We start from the raw sequence: 20,295 nt of genomic DNA, 5'->3' as shown, positions 1-20,295 counted from the left end.
GCTTTTAGATATTTTGGATGAGCAAATGCAAATCCGTTTTTATAAAAAAAATAAAAGTAAAAATAAATAACTCATTTGAAAAATATGAAAGATCCACGAATCCTTAGTCATCGATCGAAAGCAAAGAAATAACATATATTTGTTTTCATTAAACCAATTATATTTTTATATCATAGATATTGTGGTTTTTTTTTATTTAACTGCTAAGCTAAATAAAGTGTAGAGAACGTATGGATTAAATGGGTCCGGGAAATGTGCAGAGATGCAAGGAGGGAGCTAATTTATTGAAACATGCGAAATGTTTGTTTAAACTGTTTTTTTTTATTTAGATATTTCGATTTACCTCGTATTATTAAAGATAACTACCATCAGTAACAGTTATATTATAACATATAACATTATAACATATTATATACCTTCACTTTCTCATAGTTTATATCTCCTTCTCACTTATCACTTTTCGGTTCTCACAAACTGGATAGTGAACAAGGATAAGTTTTTGGTGCCAATACGAATCACATTAAGAAATTTAATACGAGGACATTTATGTTTAGTAAATTTCTTAATTTATAGTGTAGATATCGAACAATTCGATTTCAAACTTTACTACACTACTGTAATTGAAACGAATATTTTTTCATATTTGCTATGTATTTAGTACCAGCATTATTCTTCCAATTCAATTTAATATCGTTTTTTTGCAGTCACCGATTCGAATCACATTGAAAACGCATTGCGCATAAAAGGCAACACACCACATTTGAACTTTTGCAAGTCGGCTTGCTTCGACAAACGATAGACGTCGTTCCAGAAACCGGATATAGATGATATAGAGACGAGTTTGAAAATGCATCCAATACAGTTATGTTCACGATTTCATCAATTTGTCATGTATGCATTAAAAATAAACATACTTTCATTTTTGCAACCACATGTTGCAGGAACAAAATGCGCATAATAGTAACTCTTTATTAAAAATCTTAATAATCTTGGAACACAATAACCATCATAAAATTGCAAATATTTTATGACTAATTACAAAATCATTGCAATCCTTCTTGAAGATAATGTAGTTTTTGTCGAATATCTTTTGTAAAGCCCCAAAAGAACCAAGCAATGTATTCACATAGAGAACAGACGAACCGAATTCCAACAAAGAGAGTTTGGAGTAGAAAAATTAAAAGGATGACCATTTCAAACAACGCTCAAGGTACAAAAATCTTGATAATTTTAGAAAATCGCTTTCACATCATGCAAATTTGTTACTACTAACAAACAACGAATCGTCCAGTAATCACGATTCAATGTAGACATGATTTGTTGCACGACACCGAAATAGATGTGCGCTGAGAAAACACGGGCACATAACACATTAAGAACCAAACCAAAGGGCTCCTCACAGGACATGCAGACTATTGTAGGTCTGGTCCCAACATTAATTGAGCTCGTGATTGTTAAGACGTTCTACGAAACATGGATCCACACTGGAAGGCCAAATAAGATGAAAACCATATTTCTCACTCCACTAATCATGTCATCAAAAGCACCATCCCTCGAACACTGGAAACACTCAAACATAATTTCCTTTATGAACGCACTGTTTTTTGTTGTTTATATTGAATTTCTTCTTTCCTCTATAATGAGGTAATTTTCAGCACACATATGTTTCACGGCGCCGGGAAGAAACCAATCAGTACGGTAATCTTAGACGATACACACCAGACTCTCGCGTGATCTTAGTTACGTCTATTGCTGTATCCAGGAGCGGTCGGATTGGTCAGCTGGACGACGATGTTATTGAAGTCCAGATGCTTCAACATCTCCTTCGTCTCTGGGTCAACCTCGATGATGTCCTGCTCCAATGCAGAAATATCCGGTACATAGTTATCGCGACGCTCGCGTTCCTCTTCCTGGAGCTTGATGGAAATACCACGCACTTGCGAGTGACGCAGACGCTTCATCAAATGGGTTACAAAACTGTAAATACAATGATATATTACAATCGTTTGTCCATTGTTGGCATGATAATACAACAGCAATCGGTCTGTCTATTCTTTTGCCTGACTGTCATACTCACCCAGCAATTTTGTTACGCAGTGGTTTCGTCGGAATGATGGCCACTTCTTCCACAATACGCTTGTTTGTGTCGAAATCCATGGTCAACCGAGTGTAGTACTTCTCGATGATGACCTTAGAGGCCTTCTTGATGGTTTTGGTACGTACACGACCCTACGGAACAAAATCATGTAAACATTGCATATATTGGCATTCCCACCACCACCAGCATATAGCGCATCGTAATTTTGGCCACGTAGAGCATTTGCGTGTCGTACACAGTCGAATCGCCGGTGGAACAATCGTGGTAATTAACATAACCTGCCGAATCCATGGTGTCTTTCACCTAACACACGGCGGAGCAGCTTCTCTCAGCTGTCAAACATGGTAATCGGAGGGTTTGGCTACCGATGCTAGTTGATGCTCGAAAATGTACCAATCCTCCAGTTGAACATAGAGCATTGTTCTATCGCGTATCGATAGCATTCGCTGGTGTTGACGAACGCGCTCATTTACGAAGTGCCAGTACGAATCATAAAGCCTTTTGATCACATAATTTCGCATATTTACCATTCTGAGCTAAGATTCACGGCTGTCGTTCACTACGAAAACGTGTGGAAAAGACTCATGTGACGTCACGTCCTTCCGATGCCAGCTTTGGCAGATGTCATATTACCAGCGTACCAACATTATGAAGTCAAATTTGAACTAAACATGCCTAATGGGGTGTGATAAAGCGGAGATGCATTATTACACATTCAATCTGTAATTTTGTAGATTATTTTTCGATGTACAATATTTCATTCATATGCTGTACTATCTTGCTCCAGCCAACTGAATGCATCAAAAATATATTGAATTTGAACAACGTTCGTTCTTTTTATATATCATAAGGAAAAATCGAACATTGAAATCCATTTTCAAAAACAGGCACCGTTGCCAACAGCAACGGAGCATAAATAGATTTTTCACATTCTAAATTCTACAGTGTTCAATCAAGCACCATTTCTTTTTATAGAAAATATATTTAAAAACCGTGAAAAAAAATTGTGTTTTAAGCTGCAACAACAGCAATAGAAAAGCTAGATTTATTTTTTGATTAAATCCTGAGTAACATTCGAAACGCAACCAATATGGCTGAATCGACTGCAACAGAATCGGCCGAAACTATCTCCATGCACGATTTCTTGGAATTTTTGAACGTAACTTGCCAAGTAAATGACTCTTTCAATAACAATAAAAAGAATCCTCCTTCATTCGACTACAATCAATTGGCTCGCAACGAGTTAGTCAACAGTATCCAACAGAATTCAAGAGCAAACGACGGAGGCAAACTCTTGGAAGTCCCGTCAACCGTTTCCCCAGCGAAACACAACACAATTGGTGCGGTTGGCGGGAAAAAAGAATCAAAGTGTGATGAAGTGTCGCCACTTGGTATCGGTTTGCGGCCTGCGGCTGACAAGAAATTAACTGCCAAGAAACGAACCGTCTCTCAAAAATCACAAAAAAGCAAACCCGAAACGTCCGAGAATCCCAAAAACCACCTCGAAGCCATATTGAACGATAAGTTGGATGAGGTGCTTAACGAGGGCATATTAGATTCGGTGCTGCCGTTTATATGCCCCTCGAATGGATCGGGCTATCATCACAAGAGCGGTACAGGACAAAAGCTAAACTCAAACAGCTCACTCGGTGTCCAGGTCATAAACGCGTCGACCTCGATCGGTAGCTCCTGTGGCGTTAAGTCGATCACTAGTGGTGCTTCTTCTCCTGATACTCAGAGTGGCAGCAGTGGAAAAAAATCAACTCTTTCTGCCGTAGGCGACGTTTCGCAAAATTTTCTAATAGCTAGTAGTTCGACTAAAACATGCGTGCGTAGGAAATCATCAATTGCACAAATCGCCATTCCAGACAGCAGAACCGAGTAAGTACTCCCCATAGGCATTATGGTAACCATTTTGAGGTGACCAATCATTGAGATAACTTATTTTTCCATTAAGGCCCGAGGTCGTTATTCACGTGTGCGATGAAGTGAAGGGTTCTTCGAGGGACTTTTCCTGTCCACAGAAACTACTCATCACCAAAATGGGATACTTTGCTGACGTTACGGCTGGTCAGCGACTGGAAGACATGGACATCTCGGTGCATTGCGATCTACAAATCTTTGAATGGCTCATGAAATGGGTGAAGAAAGAATCGATGGCACAGGACGAATGGCCGGCATTGGATCCCACGAACGTGATTCCGATCCTGGTGTCGGCCAGCTTTCTCCAGATGGAGCCGTTGCTGCTCGATTGTCTCTCGTTCTGTCATGCTCGACTTAACGAAGTTGTGAAGGCTTCCGCAAATCTGGCCTGTTTGAACGATAGCATTATTACGCGGCTGGCGGCCATGTTCACTAACCTAGAGCTGGAGGTGGTAAAAGATAAAAAGGATCGTATTGCACCGCGTCTATGGACGAAACTCATCCAAAGCCTTTGTGAGATCGAACCGCAGGCGTTGCGCGGTCATTATGCTACGCTTGCGGGTATGTTTCGGTGTTTGAAATGCGGCAAGTTTCTGACTCAAACAGTCAGCACATATATCCATTGTTTGCCGCAAAATATTCGACTCAATCGCTGGGGCCAACTAATAAGCGCTCACGTCAAAGACCCGTCGTGGAACATTACTAGCTACGTGTCGAGCCTGCACAAGGAGTTGCGCTCATGGCGCAAGGTTTACTGGCGGTTGTGGGGACATTGCCATTTTTTGTACTGCTCCATTTGCGACACACACTTTCCGGTAAGCCAGATGATGTGGTGTCAGTATCACCCTGAACAACCGCAGTTTCTTGGCCCGGCTGCGGAAGGACGTGTAGCAGGCCCTGCCGGACGGTACCCATGCTGTGGGAAACAAGCCTACCGGTACGAAACATTACCTGGACCATCGGTAAGTGAAAGAGCGTTTTCTTTCTCATATCTAAAAGAAGCAGAATATACGGAAGGGAGTAAGATTTTACATCGTATATAACAATAACGCAGACTACAGAAATTCAACCCCAATGCATCGGACGGAACCACGATTGATGTAAATCGAATTTGTTTTTCAGGGTTGTCAATTTCGCGAACATACAGTCCAGGTGGACACAGATCGAGACCGAGCGGTGTTGCAGCTCGCTCTGCATGCCTTTGAAGGCGGTTGCCTTTACGAACAGTCACCGTTTAAACCACCCAGCACATCCGCAGATCCATGGTGGAATGGAATCGGTATACTACCACACCGCTCGCGCCAGGGATTGTTGCCAACGTTTCACGTGGACGGAGATGCGATGGTGAACCATCATCACCATCATCGTGCCAACCGCCAGATATCACAATCGATGATGGACACTGAAAGCGATTCCGATTCGGACGAATACGATAAATCTGGAACGAATCAGAGCCGCAGCACCAGCAGCAGTTCCGATGGCGAGGAATCGGAATATAGCAGTCCCCCGTCTTTCCAACATCAGCAGCAACAGCAACACCAGCAACATCAACAGAAAGATCCCAAACGAAAATCCAAACTGTCTTACGGTAGGCACTGGGCCGGTGACATGTCCGCACGCAGTAATCAGGATAATCAACGGGAGTTCGAGGAACGAGCGATGAAGCAAATCATTACCATGGTGGGAAAGCGAACCGGTGGAGAGCATAACCTGCAGTACCAGACGTATCAACAAGGTGGTACGTATATGAAGCTGGAGAACGACTGGAGGGAGTCTATTAAGCAGAAGAATTTAGCTACTCTTAAGGTGAAGACGAACGGAGTCAAGTGATTACTCGATTTGTGTGACAAGTCCGCACTAAGATCGTTTTAGGTGCAAACATGCTCCAATTTCTTTGAACTTGTTCATTCGCTGAACGAATACTACATTTGAACTTTCAAAATATTCAACCTTTGCTTCCGTATTAAATAAATATATACATATAATGTCCAGAGTAGAACATTCGTGCTAACGATGTTTTGCAAAACGTATCGGGTTTCGTTACGAGGATAGATTTATTTCTTTATAATGGTCATTCAAAACATACGTGCCAATACAAGTTAGTGTATTTGAAATATTAATTTTATTTATTACTTTCCTGTTCGTGTCACCAAACACGTGCAATAGGTTCCTGTACAGTTCGACAAAGGTGCACGGAAATTTGGGTTGCCTTAGGCTATCATTTTTATTCCGCACTACACCCAAGATATTTTTTCTCTCCTTTCACTTCACAAACGCTTACGGCTTGTTCTATACGTACATTCGATATTGCAATAGACGCTTCTTTTTGCAGTACTGCCTTTTCAACCATGTAACCAAAGCTGCTGCTGATTACCATTATGAGTGCTTCCCAGATAGATTACTTTTGAAACGCTATAAAGTTTGTTATTTCAACCAACTTGCCACAAAGGCATGCAGGACAGAGGTTTTTATACAAACAAATTGGTTTTTGAATTAAGCGTGTTTGAAAGTAAATTATGGACCAAATAAACGGAGATATTTAAGGCTGATGATCGCTTTCCTTTTTAAATAATTAAAACATTCATTTTTTTCAAGTAAAGTGAACCAGGCAAGCAGATTTGAGGGTATCTTGAACGAAAGACCGACAGAACACAAACATAGGAAGTGATTCTAAAGCAACGATACCACGAAAAGACTAACTAAATAGCTGCTCCGACGCGCGCTCTAAGTGCCAGTTGTGACGCGAAAGGGCGGCTCGGGCATCATATTCCGGGACGCCCATATCACGCAATCGATGTACCTTCTGATTGAAATCCGTGTTTGCGAACGGACCACCGGCATACACATTAGTCCAGTGCTTTGCGGTAAGGATGAACATTTCATGATTGTCTTTGTATTGGGTGGCAACGACCGCATCCTGGGGATCATCCGGCTCGGCCGCTGCCAGCAGCGCCTGCAAGGATAGCAGAACCGTCCGAAGAGTCATTGCGGCGGCCCAGTTGTCTTTTAAGATATCTAGACATATCGCACCGGTGACGGACGAAATGTTTGGGTGCCATATTTTTGTCATGAATTTCACCTAAAAAAATCAACTAATGCATGAGTAATGTGTCCATCAATCGAAATGCGGCATATCGCTTGCTACCTTGGGTGGATTGAACGGGTATGTTTCGGGAACTTTAATTTCTAACACAAACTTTCCTCCCTCGTACGGTGTATCCGGGGGTCCTGCAATTTCACCTCTAAGCTCTGTAAAGTTGTCATTCACCATGTCCAATTTTATCGAGCATTGTGTTATCTAAAAAAAAACACAACAAAAACACACGAATATAAGCGGATATCTTTGGAAAGAAATTCGAGCAATCAAGTGAACAGAAGACACCGCGAGACATGCATGGCACATTTAAATTGTGTGGGTTTCATGAAAACTACACATGGATTCAAAACAACACAACACAAACAGTTAATCGTTATAAACAACGCACAGCTAAAGATTTGATGCGATGAGTATGCCTCTCGCATGTAGCACATGTCAGACGTAATCAAAACGGTTGATAGAACCTACATTTGAAAAATAGAAAACAAAGTTCAAGGTAGGAAAGATGCAACCACTGATTTGCCGGGAAGTCGGAGGAATAGGCTGAAGATTTTGTACATTGACAACAGTAGGAAGCTGCGGCTAATAGTGGGACACGCTTCGTAGGAATTCAGCATAGTGACCCAAACAGTTGCTACACAGTGTTGTGTTTATGGGCGAGAAAATAATATTGCTCGAATTATAACTATGGATAAAAAGGGTGCTAAACAGCCGAAAGTTCGCCAAGTGAACGAGAAAGGTAGGCCAAACGACAGATAACATCCATTTCGTCCCTGTTTTATGGGGGGGGGATGTACACAGAAGAATTGAAACACTTTTCACTAGTAATATATACCTAAAATGTCTGTAGCAGAAAGAGAAACCCCTTTTTTTCTTACTGCTCTCATCGTCTACATATCAAGGTGGATATTATGCAACCTTGCTAAAGGCCAGTTTTGTAGCGGGAGCAAACCTTGTCCCCGGATAATTGAACTGCAAGAAATATGTTCCACTTACTTCTTCACTTTTGAGAACTTCTTTAAACTCTCGTTTGATGCGGGATACTGCCATATTCGCCATGTTCCGACTCGGCTGCAACTTGAGGTTTATGTTTGTTCCGATAACTGATAATAATCGCAAAGATGTGGTTCCTTTAATCGCTGATAAGCCACGTGCTGCGAATGGTGCTCTAAAATTGAAAATAGTAACAAATAACATTTGCTTTTGCCCAGTCTAATCGTGTCGGCGGTCCAATGTTCAATCTAGCTCGAACCAGGAAAAATCAGCTAATTCTCGCGCTACCTTACTTGATGCTAACCCGTTCCTAATCGTAGATTTACAATTTGGAAGGCATTAATATACACCACTGGTTGATTCCGAGCACCGCGGGCACGTAACTACACAGAATAACCCAAAATAATAATTTCCATTTCAAACGCTAAGCAGGGATGCAATGAAGATGTTTGCAAAATCATCAACAGCGCATCATGACATCGATCGGGGTAGTCCATCAAAGTTTAAGATGATTGTTGACAATATATGTTCGCAGTGCATTTTGTTACCTACCCGGTGAATTGCGTTTTTTGATAAGAATTGCGTTCACCTTCGATGCGTTGTACTGTCAACGAAGGGAGCGGAATTGATCCAACAACATTACTTTTACTTTACCCTTTTTTATTGGTATTATCCTGATGTTTTTTGATCGAGCCGTGACGGAAATTCATTTTTCTACAGAGCTCTGTGTCATACTGGTTGACAATAAAAAGCATCATGCATAGGACGGTTATTAATCCTTCGGTGATCGCATGGAAGACATTGCTATTAATCATACAGAGCGAAATCGTTACGACTTACCCACGGTAACAATTGCGCAACTGAAGCAGTACTGTTGACATTGGGTCGAGTTCTATAATAATTCTTTGTGTTTAGTACGTTTAGTACCAGATATTTAGAACCAGTGTTTTATTTGCATGAAATTGCCGGTAAATGTGGATTGTCAAGGGTTTTACAGTTGCATTATTAAGAGCTAGCTACGGTAGCTAAGGATAGGTCATGATATCATTGGAAACGGACACCCCTGGCGATGTGTACAGATGTGTATCTCTGTCATGCGGTTTTCAAAGTGTCAAGCAAATACCCCAAAATGGAAGTTGAAAATTGCATGCCTCGCGGAAGACACGCTATCTCTTTTAGTTCAATGCAAAATTCAAAATTCGTTGGCTGAAGAAAGTAAGCAGCTGTCGGCGAGCGAGAGGGAATTAGACAACCTGACAGCCCGTATGTCAGCGAAATGTCAGTGGAACGCGTGTGGAACTATAATTGTGTGATAATTGGTTGAAGTACGGCACCGGGGAAAAAGAGGGGTTTTCTTTTCTCTTCAATGTCATCACAAGCAATACATATATTTAATTCGACACCGTAAATTGTGATGCCAGTCCGATCATCCAACCCGATTCGCGCCAGAACGCTTGTCCGGAGCAACTTGGAGAAGGCATCCGTTATCAGCAGCAGCGGCCCCAACAGTGGCAGCAGCGACACCAGCGGTAGTAATCTCGTGCACAGTTTACCATCGTCGATCCACGGCATTGCTAGAAGCAGCAGCGACAGCTCCACCACCGTGAGCACCAGCGGTGATAGCAAAAATACACCCGAAAGCACCTGCGTTCCTAGTGTTGATCCTTGGCAATTGCTGCAGTCCAGAATGCCGAACATTAAGGTGTTTTCCGGCTCATCTCATCCGGATCTGGCGTCCCGCATCGTCGACCGGCTGGGCATCGATCTTGGCAAGGTGGTTACGAAAAAATTTAGTAATTTAGAAACCTGGTAAGTTGTTGTGTTAAGGTTTGGCTGTCTAACTTGTGTTGCAAGGACGAAACGTGAGTTTGAATGTGAGGTGGTACATGGGTTGAGCCTCTGCCGTCAATGAAGAATACGCTAGCGAGCGCTGTCTCATTGAGATGAAACACCCTCTGATGATCTAGTCGATCGCTGGTGTGAGCCATATACAAAATGGCAGGGAAAAATGGAAGCCTTGGTATATATGCATTGCTGTACGATGAATCGGGCGGCTGACTAAATGGCCAATTGGGCTGACAGCAACCCCCAGTATTGAAAGGAACCAGTTATAAATAAATTCCGTCCGCTTTTTTCCCGCGACCACCAAGCCGCGGCACGTAAATGTTGTGTACTTAACCTTGAGGAATACGGTTTAGATTTGGGATGAAAATGCAATCTTGTAGTTGTACTACTCATTCCTGCTCGATGCAAACTCGGACCGACTTTTCCGTGTTCAAGAAAGCTGGCATTCAGCTTGGCTGCTGTTGAAAGCTGTTACCGGTGCTAGGCAGACTATCTGTTGATTGATTGTGTGAGTGTCTAGAAAATACCGGAACCGGTTTTCTAATCTTTTTTTCATTCGCGGCTGAACATCGCATAAATTTTGTGTCGCGATCGTTGGAGTATACAGGTATCGATCATTCGATGGATGGATGGCGGACATGATTTATTCATGTTATGTTCGTGTTGTAATATTTGAGGACGGCGCCTATATCCTGTAATCGGATTTCCACGCACAAGCAGGCACGCACACATGTGTAGAAAACAAAACACGCGGGATCTGCAATTTGATGTTTCTTTTTTTTTTCCTGGACGACATTACCGCGATTCATGAGCGGCAAGGTCACGCATCACGCTGGATTCAGCCGCGTGTTCGGCGTTTGATTGGGCTCAATTTATGTGAACTCCCCCGGTCGATTTCGCGCCTTTTCCACCAGCTCTCTTGCTGCTCGCTTGCTAAACCGTTTTGTTTTATTAGGAAGCATTCATTCGTCACACGCCCCCTTCCCCCCTCCCTCTCTCTCTTTCTCTCTCTCTCTCTCTCTCTCTCTCTCTTTCTCTCTCTTGATGCCTTCGGTAGCAGGTTGCTACGTGGTCTGTTCGTGGACTAAAATCGATCAAACAATTTGGTTTTGGCAGCTGCACGATGCGAGGGTCGATGTTTTTTTCTCTCTCAAAAAGGACCTTTGTCCGGTTTACATGCTTTAAAATTAACATGCTTCTGAGTCCATTATTGTAAACAGCTGATCTGTTATCAGTTAAGGGTAGGTTGTTTGGTTTTTTTTTAATTTGATGAGAATGAACTTTATATTTGGTTCCTCATTGTTACTTTCCATAAAAGGTTGATTTTTGTGTCGATTTTGATAATTAGCACTTTTAGTCTGTTTAGTACTATTAGTACAGGAAAAAGGGTTATCATTTGTCGGTGTGATTACTTTACACATTTTCTCATTCTTTACACATTCATACATCGCAGCTTGTGCTTGCTTGTACATACAAACAACAAAAATGAAAACATATATACAAACACTTCCAAACTCCACCTCCTTGGTTTGGTGGTGGAGTGTTTTATAAGCAAAATGATTTACATGCTTTTGTGTTATTACAAACATTTAATTAATTGAAATGCGTTTTGTTTTAGTGTCGAAATTGGAGAATCCGTCCGCGGGGAAGATGTGTACATCGTACAGTCCGGTTCCGGCGAAATCAACGATAACCTAATGGAACTGTTGATTATGATCAACGCGTGCAAGATTGCGTCGGCGTCACGTGTGACAGCGGTCATACCATGCTTTCCGTACGCACGACAGGATAAGAAAGATAAGGTACGTGATAAATGATAGCTGGTGATGGGATACCGAGATGCGCTTTTTTAAGTGTCCCCTGCATTGTATATAAATTTATATCGGATCCTGCGTGTACGAAGAAGCTACCTAGCTGGCCGGTAATGATCATGATTTTTGTTTTTTTTTTCTTTTTGGAACATTTTTACAAATCGCTGCGGATCAATTTTTGAATGGCTCTGCTGCAATATTTTCCATTTGCAAGTAATAGTTATGTGCAAGGTGGTAATCTTTGATTATCTTCTTTCCTGACCAGTGTACGCTGCGATCGTGCGTTGTCAGTGGTATAATCTTACATGACCCTGTTTCCATGGCACGATCAATCAAAATGAACCTCTCGACTGATTGTCGTTGTGCATGTAGAAGAGGTACCCGTTCAGAATCTTTCCTTTTTTATTGGCGATAATGAGTTGCGCGATTAAAACTAGCTGGAGCGTCACGGCAAGGCTTTACGCGAGTACTCCTAGTGCAGCGTCCTGCCGAGGTTATCAGCTCCAAGGAATGAAACTAACAGATCATACAGATTTCGCTAGCGCGTTTTCGTACGTCCGCACATGGACTGTGTGTGCTGTTGCTGTGTGCAACAGGAGCTTACGTGCCAGAGGGGGTTGCATTCATATGTACATTGATTGGGTGCACTGTAATAAATATACACAGCAATGCGTCAGTGGTCGCAGATCACGAAATCGCAAGCAGTCCGTTCAAATTTATTTAGCAACATTTACCGCCAATCGACTGATAATGTTTCATGACGGGATCGTACATTATAGGACAAGCCCTCTTTTGGCTGCTCAATGTCGTATACGTATGTTGTTTTGATATCGAGCCGACTTACTTTGTTGTAATAATAAACAAACCGCTAGGGCTTGGTTTTGTGTAATATATTTTTAATATACCCGTATTACGATCAATGTTTAAATTAATATTTTCTTTTCCCTTTCCTTGATCAAATGTGTATGATTGATCCGTATTTTGGCCTTGTCCACATCAACACAACCACACCACACAGACAGGCGACGATAAGCTGGCAGAACTTATGAAAACCAATGAATGGAAGTTCCGGGTAGGGTTGCTGTTCGATTTTGTTTTTTCTTTTGTTCTTATTAAGATTATGTTTATTTTTTTTTGTTACTCTGGGTCCCCTACGTACGTACAGAGGGGGATAATAAGTTTGGCAATCGCTTGTCATTCTCGGGACTAAATCGTCACGGAATTAATGGAATGCCGAACCGTTGACTTGTAATTGTAATCTTTTATTCTGGTCTGTGAAGGGTACATTTAGAATGCAACATTTCAACTTTATTTCAAGACTAATTTTAATTTGCGCGATAGATCATTGATTGCTGTAATTCAGTATATTTTTGTTTTGTTTTGTTGCGAAAGCATTGAACTCGATGGGATTAACAACAATCATTTAGATTACGTTTCCCCTAATGTTGTACTGTCCTTCAATGGGAATAGAAACATCAAGTCCTCTAATCTAATCGGTTCATAAGGTTAATATATATATATATATATATATATATATATATATATATATATATATATATATATATATATATATATATATATATATATATATATATATATATATATATATATATATATACATATATATATATATATATATATATATATATATATATATATATATATATATATATATATATATATATATATATATATATATATATATATATATATATATATATAAATATTGTTCTATTTTTTGTGATTGTTTTATGATTATGTGGAACATCAACCATAAAGAATCGAAATTAAAGTGTGGACGTAAAGTATTTGCACTGAAAATGAAATCAAAGTGGCCGAATATTTCCCTAACAACTTGTACAAAAACTAAATTTCTTGTTTTCTATGTTTCTAAACAAATGGGAAATGCTCAACGAACGAAACAACAGAATCTTTTGTTGGTCCGTCTGGTTGATTGGTCGAATAGTTACGCTTTCTGTATGCTTTTTGTACGTTTTCATGTTTTATTTTAAGCTCGTGTGTGTGTTGAAGGAATCAACATCGGTTGTGCGTTTTATGTTTAACATACATGGATCGGAAATAATATACTACGGAATTACTATGCCATGCAGAATTCATTTGTTGCTGTACTTTATGATATTATTTTGTTGTCTTGAACCAGCATTGCATATGACCTAGTCAATTGGAATAAATAATGGAAATTTGAAATTTTTTTTAAAAAAATCTTCTTATGTCTAATCAACGATGCCAACAATTTCTGTTAAAAAAGAGCAGTCAAAGGGCAAGCCACAAGGGAGAGACACTGTGCTAAGGATAAAACTCGTGCTTTTAAGCTACAATTTTACCGTTTCAAGTTTTTAAAACTGCAGCATTTCGCTATAACACCCAGTTTCGTTTTTGAATTTTGGGGGATGAATTGATGTCTTAAGCTAAATAAACGAGTGATTGTATATAACATTGGGCAACAAATTCCAATGCTTGTCTCAACGTGTTTATGTTGTAAAGCAATGCGTAATCTTTCGTACACGGTCTGCGAAAGAGTGTATTTGTGCCTTTTCCTTTTTATTTGATCTAGATTAATCATAATCTTACGTTTCTCTCTTTTTCTTTTATTTCTCATGTGCTCTTCTGTTTCAATGTGTATTAATCATTTACCACCCATCTTAGGATTACATGCCAGAGGCCTATCTAGTGAGTAGTGAGTGGAGAGTACTATGGGTGTAGTGGAAAAGTAAAAAAATGAGCGAGTGTCCCTTCCTAAGGCGTATGCTTAATTAAAATACCGTAGAAACGATGTGACAAAAGAATAAGCAAAAGATTTATTTTCATACTACTATTCATACTACTATATGGCCGCATGTGGCCCATGTGTAAATAGCACCTTTTTGCAGTCTCTGTCTTGAATTTGAATCGAATGATTTTGTATTGGTTTTTGATGATGAGAGCACACACGTTTTATAACATCATTCACATATTATGCCTTTTGTTCTTCTATTTATTCCACTCATGGTCCTTCAGTGTTGTTGGATTTGTAAATTGTTGTACAATTAACTAAAATAAACTAATCAATTTTGTAATCTTTTATCGCGTAAACTAACATAAACATGGACATTGTAGTATTACATCTTCGGTGCTAAAAAGAAGAAAAAAAAGTAGCATATTTGAAAAGTGTATAATTTCGTTTGATATTCTTTCATGTTTATGTGTGAATACCTATATTTGTCGTCTTTTACACTTAATAACAGCAATGGCCATAATTAATTCCCTCATTAAAGTATTGCGGAATTCCTGGCACGATTTCGCTTCGTTCCTTGCATCTGGAATTAGTTTTTTTAAAGTAATTATACACTCGTTTTTGTACGTTTTTCAGTCCGTTCGGTATGTATTGTAATATTCTGCTAACTTTGTAAATACTGGATGGATGAAAAAAGGGACAAAGTTACGCGTCCTTCCTAATAAATGTTAAACGTCACTGTGTCAATGCGAATCTCTCCAGGGGCATAACGGCAGTTGCGGATCGTGTTTGCGTGATGGTTGAATGCGGTGTTTTCACTAATCCAGGGGGAGGGGGAGTGTAGTATTTAAAATCAAAAAGCAAATGACAAATGGTTATATGTTTCTGTTGTTTCTGTTTTGGGGTCATATCAAGTGACAGTGATGTGTCCAGTCCAGGTTGATCGATCGATTGATATGACTTTTCTTTTAACATTTGTTTTCTCTCCATTTCCATGCAGAGTCGTGCGCCGATTTCGGCAAAGCTGGTAGCAAACATGCTGTCAGTAGCTGGTGCTGATCATATCATCACAATGGATCTGCACGCATCACAGATACAGGTAAGGCGATCAGTTCGTTTCCTTGAACAATCTTACAATCTTTCCTTGAACAATCGGGAAAATAACCTTGTTTGATTGTACTAACGAAAAGTGGAGTTTTTTTTCTTCTTGAAATATTAGGGTTTTTTCGACATACCGGTTGATAATCTGTATGCGGAACCTGCGGTGTTGAAATGGATTCGTGAGAATATTGCCGAGTGGCGAAATTCCATTATCGTATCCCCAGACGCTGGTGGTGCGAAGCGCGTCACCTCGATCGCTGACCGGCTAAACGTCGAATTCGCGCTGATCCACAAAGAGCGCAAGAAGGCAAACGAGGTGGCCTCGATGGTGCTGGTCGGCGATGTGAAAGATCGCGTTGCGATTCTGGTGGACGATATGGCCGACACTTGCGGCACGATCTGCCACGCGGCCGACAAGCTGGTTGAGGCTGGCGCTACCCGTGTGTACGCCATACTGACGCACGGCATTTTCAGCGGGCCGGCCATTTCGAGGATAAATAACGCGTGCTTCGAGGCCGTTGTTGTGACTAACACGATTCCCCAGGATGGTCATATGAAGGACTGTCCGAAAATTCAGGTATGCGCATGCATTTGGATTCATTGCGGGGCATTCTGCTAATTCAATTCTGTTCTTTCTTTTTTTTGTTCGTACCCAGTGCATAGACGTTTCAATGATGTTCGCTGAGGCAGTTCGCCGAACGCACAACGGAGAAAGTGTTTCGTATCTCTTTTCAAATGTTCCTTACTAAACCGTGATTGCACTGCGCTGCTATGTTTGACACACCTCAATTTCTTACACGAGTAAATTAATAGGACAACACGGAATCTAACACACTCATTTTTTCTAACAGACACACCCACATACACAACACTCCAAGGCAATAGATAAAACGACCAATCATGGACAAAAAAGGTAGTGAGAAGAAAACAAAACCAACATACGAAGGTTAAGTTTTGATTCACGCAAAATGCATTGGCTACAGAAGATAGGAAGAGAAAATACCACTAGGCATTATCTAAATCGTGCACAGTAGAGATCTTCAAGACGTACATTTTCTTTTAAAAATCATGGAATATCCCCTCCCATCCTGTTTTTCTATTTCCACGGAACTGCTATATTGGAACACAGGTTTTTAATATTTGTTTTTTTGGACGCTTTTTCAATGGCCAATAAAATGACAAAATGCGCTTCGTTTTTCTTGCTGTCTGAAAGCAATTATTAAAAACTGTCATTTTATGATGGTAAAAATTGTGTTTTTGCAATAACCGAAAATATTTATGAAAAAAAAAACACGTTTCATTATTTGCTCGTGTTAGTTAGTAAGCGTACCCGTAAACTGGTGCCACATTACATATATTAAATATATGCGGTACAAACGTACCTCACAGGCAGGCGGCAACAGAAAGGACGGTATATTCATGAAACGAACAAAGTTATTTCGCTGTTGTTTGAAATTGAATTTTGCGATACACCGCGTACGAATAATGAATTTAATGTGTATAGACCGAGGATGCAACCCAATTGAACCGGATTTGTAAATTAGCCAAGACTGAAATAGATTAAATCGAACATTGGACAAAACAAAAAATGCAAACTAATCGCTGCCATTGCCAAACGAAACACCAACATGAAATGTTCTTCGAGTGTTCGAGCTTATACACAACATCAAGCAAGATGATGGTACAACAGTTTGCTTCCATGTTGATTCACTTGCATCAATATTTGCTCCCATTCCCTGCGCTGTGTTACCAGCTGGAAAGTAACACAGCGTAATTAAATTTATGTTATGTTGGTACAACTTATGTTTAGTAAAATATAATTTGATAAAAAAGTTATGTAAGCTAGTAGTGCACACACTAGCTATCACATATTTACGTGGGTTAATGAGAGTTGTAAGCGTCGAAAGAAACTTCATTTCAGCGGAATGGGATACAGAAAACCATAAATTTAATATGTAAGTATACGTCAACATTATTATACTGTTATGTTATTTTGTTATGTATTTTCGTTTAGATGCCGGTTTGAGTTGTTGTCCTACTATTTTCTGTTCGCATTTCAATGGCAAAGTTCTTTCATTGATTGTATGTATTCTGCTTATGTGTTGGCAAAAAAAGAGAAAGAGTATGTGTTACACAAAAACAAATTTATTCAGCACCTGCTATCCAGTAAGCAATGCAGACTATTATAGTTATAATTGCAGCAATCGTTTTCGATTATCTATAAAACATCACATATTCGTTTTTTTCCTTCTACAAATGAAGCACACACAAAATTTCTTCAATAATATCTTAAGCATGGCATATACTAGTTTGTTGATAGTGTCTTAACAGAGTAAATTGAGCCAAAGTTTCTGTTACTTCCGCTACGCTAAACCCTCGTAACATAACACTGCTTATTTAGTTTGGCTTTTAGTCTCGATAGTTAGTTTTTGTGCTTATGAGAAGACCAACACCTTTCTCGGTTTTTGCTATTGCACTAATATTATCATTTCCGTGCTTCTGCTATACGCTCGGAGTGATAAACATTTCACAAAATGTGCCTGCATTATGTCTTGGACTTTACCGAAGGAAGTTACTAGAAGGCTGTCGGATGGGAAACCGGCCGTTAAGTTTCTTCATTTATCTCGGAAGTGTAAATGGGTTACGTTATCAAACACAGCTACTGTAAGCTAACATATTAGCTGCTATAAGTACGAGCCATGGTGTATGGCACGGGTGGTCTTGTATTTTGTCAGGAAAATGTCTTGTTTTGTTTCAATCAATTCAATTGTCTTTAGTACGTCCCTTCGGTAAGGTTATATCGAAAACTATTGGTTGATTGTTCGGTAGATAATTAATATCGCATGTAGAGGCGTTGACGAATATTATCCTACCGTCGGAAGTGATGCCGTAACCCTCGTGGACGTGTCCAAACACGTGGTACTTTGGTTTTACCCGTTGTTGCACAGTAGTAAGCAGCTCAACACACCCGGCACGTACTCCCGAGCAGCAAAGATCCCCATGCCCAACGGGCGGTGTGTGCGTAACCAATATATCGACGTTCTCCGGTATCTGTTCCCACTTCTCGAGGCAGGCCTGGCCGCGCTTCACATTAAACGCCCATTTGCAAAATTCCGGCTGCCAAGGTGTACCGTATATTTTCAGCCCGTACAGCTCCACGCACTCGTCTTGCAGATAGGTGCAACTGCTCAAGTACTGCCGAATGTTTTCCGTTTTCACAGCCTCCGCCAGGCACTCCTTCGAGTTTCCTAAGGTCGGTATTTCGTCCAGCAGCGTCGATCCTGTTTTCTTGCAGCAGGCGCTCGCATTTTGAAACGGGTGAGTGAATGTGTGGTCAAAGCTCAACTCGTGGTTTCCAGCAATCACAAGTTTGTGCTTATGGGGTAGTTTCTCTGCGGAGTGCAAACAAAACATGTTCTAAATCTGCTGTGCGTAATGTTGGCTATGGGTAGACTTACTTAACCATTCGTTGAAATCAACCACCTCGTCCAGCTTGCCGCACCGCGTGAAATCCCCCGCATGGACGAATATATCTCCGTCCGGGATGTCGAACTTGATGTGGTGCGTCAATGAATGAGTGTCGGACATGCAGACAACGCGTACCTTGTTTTCTGGGACATCGGCAGCCGGGGGTTTGGTGTTGATTTTAATCACTCGCTGCGATTTCGAGATTTCTTTCCATGCAGATGTGGGATCCTCCGTCAGCGGGTGGATATCAATTTTCATGGCTAGTATTGTGGTTGCGAATCTCTTGAGCAACTGTTCCGTACGTCGTTGGTGGTATGTGATGGCGTGCCACGGCGATACGTATTAGAGTTTAGATTCGTCGGCGGCTTCTTCTTAAATTGCTCTATTCACTTTGGAAACAGAGATTCCTTTAGTATCGTGCCGGTTTAAAATGGTCTTAATGTATGACTTTGTTTTGAATTGGAATTCAAGTGACATATGTCAACAGCTGTTTTATTTTGAATCGAATAAAAGTTTATACTCCAATCTATACAAATCAAATACTTTATAATTTTGTTTGTAATAAAAATAAAATAATCGAGAAAAAATAGCAAAATAATAAAAGAACATGGGGAGCATAATAATGCCGTTTGAGAGGGAATAAGAAAGTGATTACAAATGTTATTAAATTTTATGATCACCCTTGTTCCAACTTAATTCTTTTTCTCGTGTATATCGTTCGATTTTTTTTATCTGCTACTTCCTCTCCTACCCCAAAAGTGTACCTTTCCGTGGAGCAATGAAGAGTGATCACCTTATCAGCTATCTGTTTTTTACAATTGCTTTACCTTATCTATTTTTGAACTAACATTTCCCTCATCTAGTGTCCTCCGTGTGAGTCCTTTTTGTTTACGCTCAGTAATCTAGATTAGATTTCTTTAATAGGTTCTTTCCTGTTCTCGGCTGATTCTTTCTATAAATACTAACACTGACCCCTGTTTCATCTTTAATTGTTTGATCGTTATTTATGGCGAGATAACTCGTGCTGTTCCTAACAGTTAGTGTTAGATAATATTGAAAGGTTTCTCTCATTGGATTCCTCCAATAATATTTGTCCTCTTTAGTCAGTGTGGTGGTCTCCCCAATATGTGTGGTGGGAGTTGAAATCTTCTGTGAGCATGCAAAATTTCCTTTTGCTCGCATTTGTAAGTAGTTGTCTGTATATTATTATAAACTAGCTGATAAA

At 40.3% G+C, this 20,295-nt stretch overlaps 5 protein-coding genes across 6 annotated transcripts; 2 read left to right on the top strand and 3 right to left on the bottom strand.

The window, feature by feature from the left end:
• Positions 1–1,586: 1,586 nt before the first annotated feature.
• On the bottom strand, positions 1,587–2,699 carry LOC128722631 (40S ribosomal protein S17). The gene is made up of 3 exons (XM_053816307.1): positions 2,626–2,699; positions 2,078–2,229; positions 1,587–1,977 (listed from the first exon to the last, which is right to left on the bottom strand). Exons 1-3 carry the CDS (start codon positions 2,626–2,628, stop codon positions 1,737–1,739), a joined length of 396 nt encoding a protein of 131 aa, XP_053672282.1. The 5' UTR covers positions 2,629–2,699; the 3' UTR covers positions 1,587–1,736.
• Positions 2,700–3,188: 489 nt separating this feature from the next.
• Positions 3,189–5,851, top strand: LOC128726214 (SANT and BTB domain regulator of class switch recombination). The gene is made up of 3 exons (XM_053820008.1): positions 3,189–3,979; positions 4,056–4,983; positions 5,144–5,851. Exons 1-3 carry the CDS (start codon positions 3,189–3,191, stop codon positions 5,849–5,851), a joined length of 2,427 nt encoding a protein of 808 aa, XP_053675983.1.
• A 245-nt stretch (positions 5,852–6,096) lies between these two features.
• On the bottom strand, positions 6,097–8,755 carry LOC128725467 (ubiquitin-conjugating enzyme E2-22 kDa). The gene is made up of 4 exons (XM_053819215.1): positions 8,664–8,755; positions 8,115–8,286; positions 7,167–7,319; positions 6,097–7,100 (listed from the first exon to the last, which is right to left on the bottom strand). Exons 2-4 carry the CDS (start codon positions 8,175–8,177, stop codon positions 6,717–6,719), a joined length of 600 nt encoding a protein of 199 aa, XP_053675190.1. The 5' UTR covers positions 8,178–8,286; positions 8,664–8,755; the 3' UTR covers positions 6,097–6,716.
• Positions 8,756–9,445: 690 nt separating this feature from the next.
• Positions 9,446–17,473, top strand: LOC128725466 (ribose-phosphate pyrophosphokinase 1). Of its 2 annotated transcripts, XM_053819213.1 has the most exons (8): positions 9,446–9,594; positions 9,793–9,920; positions 11,575–11,758; positions 11,871–11,895; positions 12,790–12,839; positions 15,502–15,600; positions 15,721–16,179; positions 16,259–17,473. In XM_053819213.1, the coding sequence occupies exons 1-8, from the start codon at positions 9,526–9,528 to the stop codon at positions 16,349–16,351; spliced, it is 1,107 nt and encodes a 368-aa protein (XP_053675188.1). In that variant the 5' UTR covers positions 9,446–9,525; the 3' UTR covers positions 16,352–17,473. The 2 variants fall into 2 exon arrangements, with proteins under 2 accessions (XP_053675188.1, XP_053675189.1); XM_053819214.1 differs by lacking the exons at positions 11,871–11,895; positions 12,790–12,839.
• Positions 17,474–18,365: 892 nt separating this feature from the next.
• Positions 18,366–19,328, bottom strand: LOC128726012 (UPF0046 protein C25E10.12). The gene is made up of 2 exons (XM_053819791.1): positions 19,061–19,328; positions 18,366–18,994 (listed from the first exon to the last, which is right to left on the bottom strand). The coding sequence occupies exons 1-2, from the start codon at positions 19,326–19,328 to the stop codon at positions 18,366–18,368; spliced, it is 897 nt and encodes a 298-aa protein (XP_053675766.1).
• Positions 19,329–20,295: the final 967 nt, after the last annotated feature.

This window comes from Anopheles nili, chromosome 3 (assembly GCF_943737925.1).
Source record: "Anopheles nili chromosome 3, idAnoNiliSN_F5_01, whole genome shotgun sequence".
Lineage (NCBI taxonomy): Eukaryota > Metazoa > Arthropoda > Insecta > Diptera > Culicidae > Anopheles > Anopheles nili.
The sequence above is the reverse complement of the archived record's forward strand: the minus strand, read 5'-3'. Positions and strand labels throughout refer to the sequence as shown.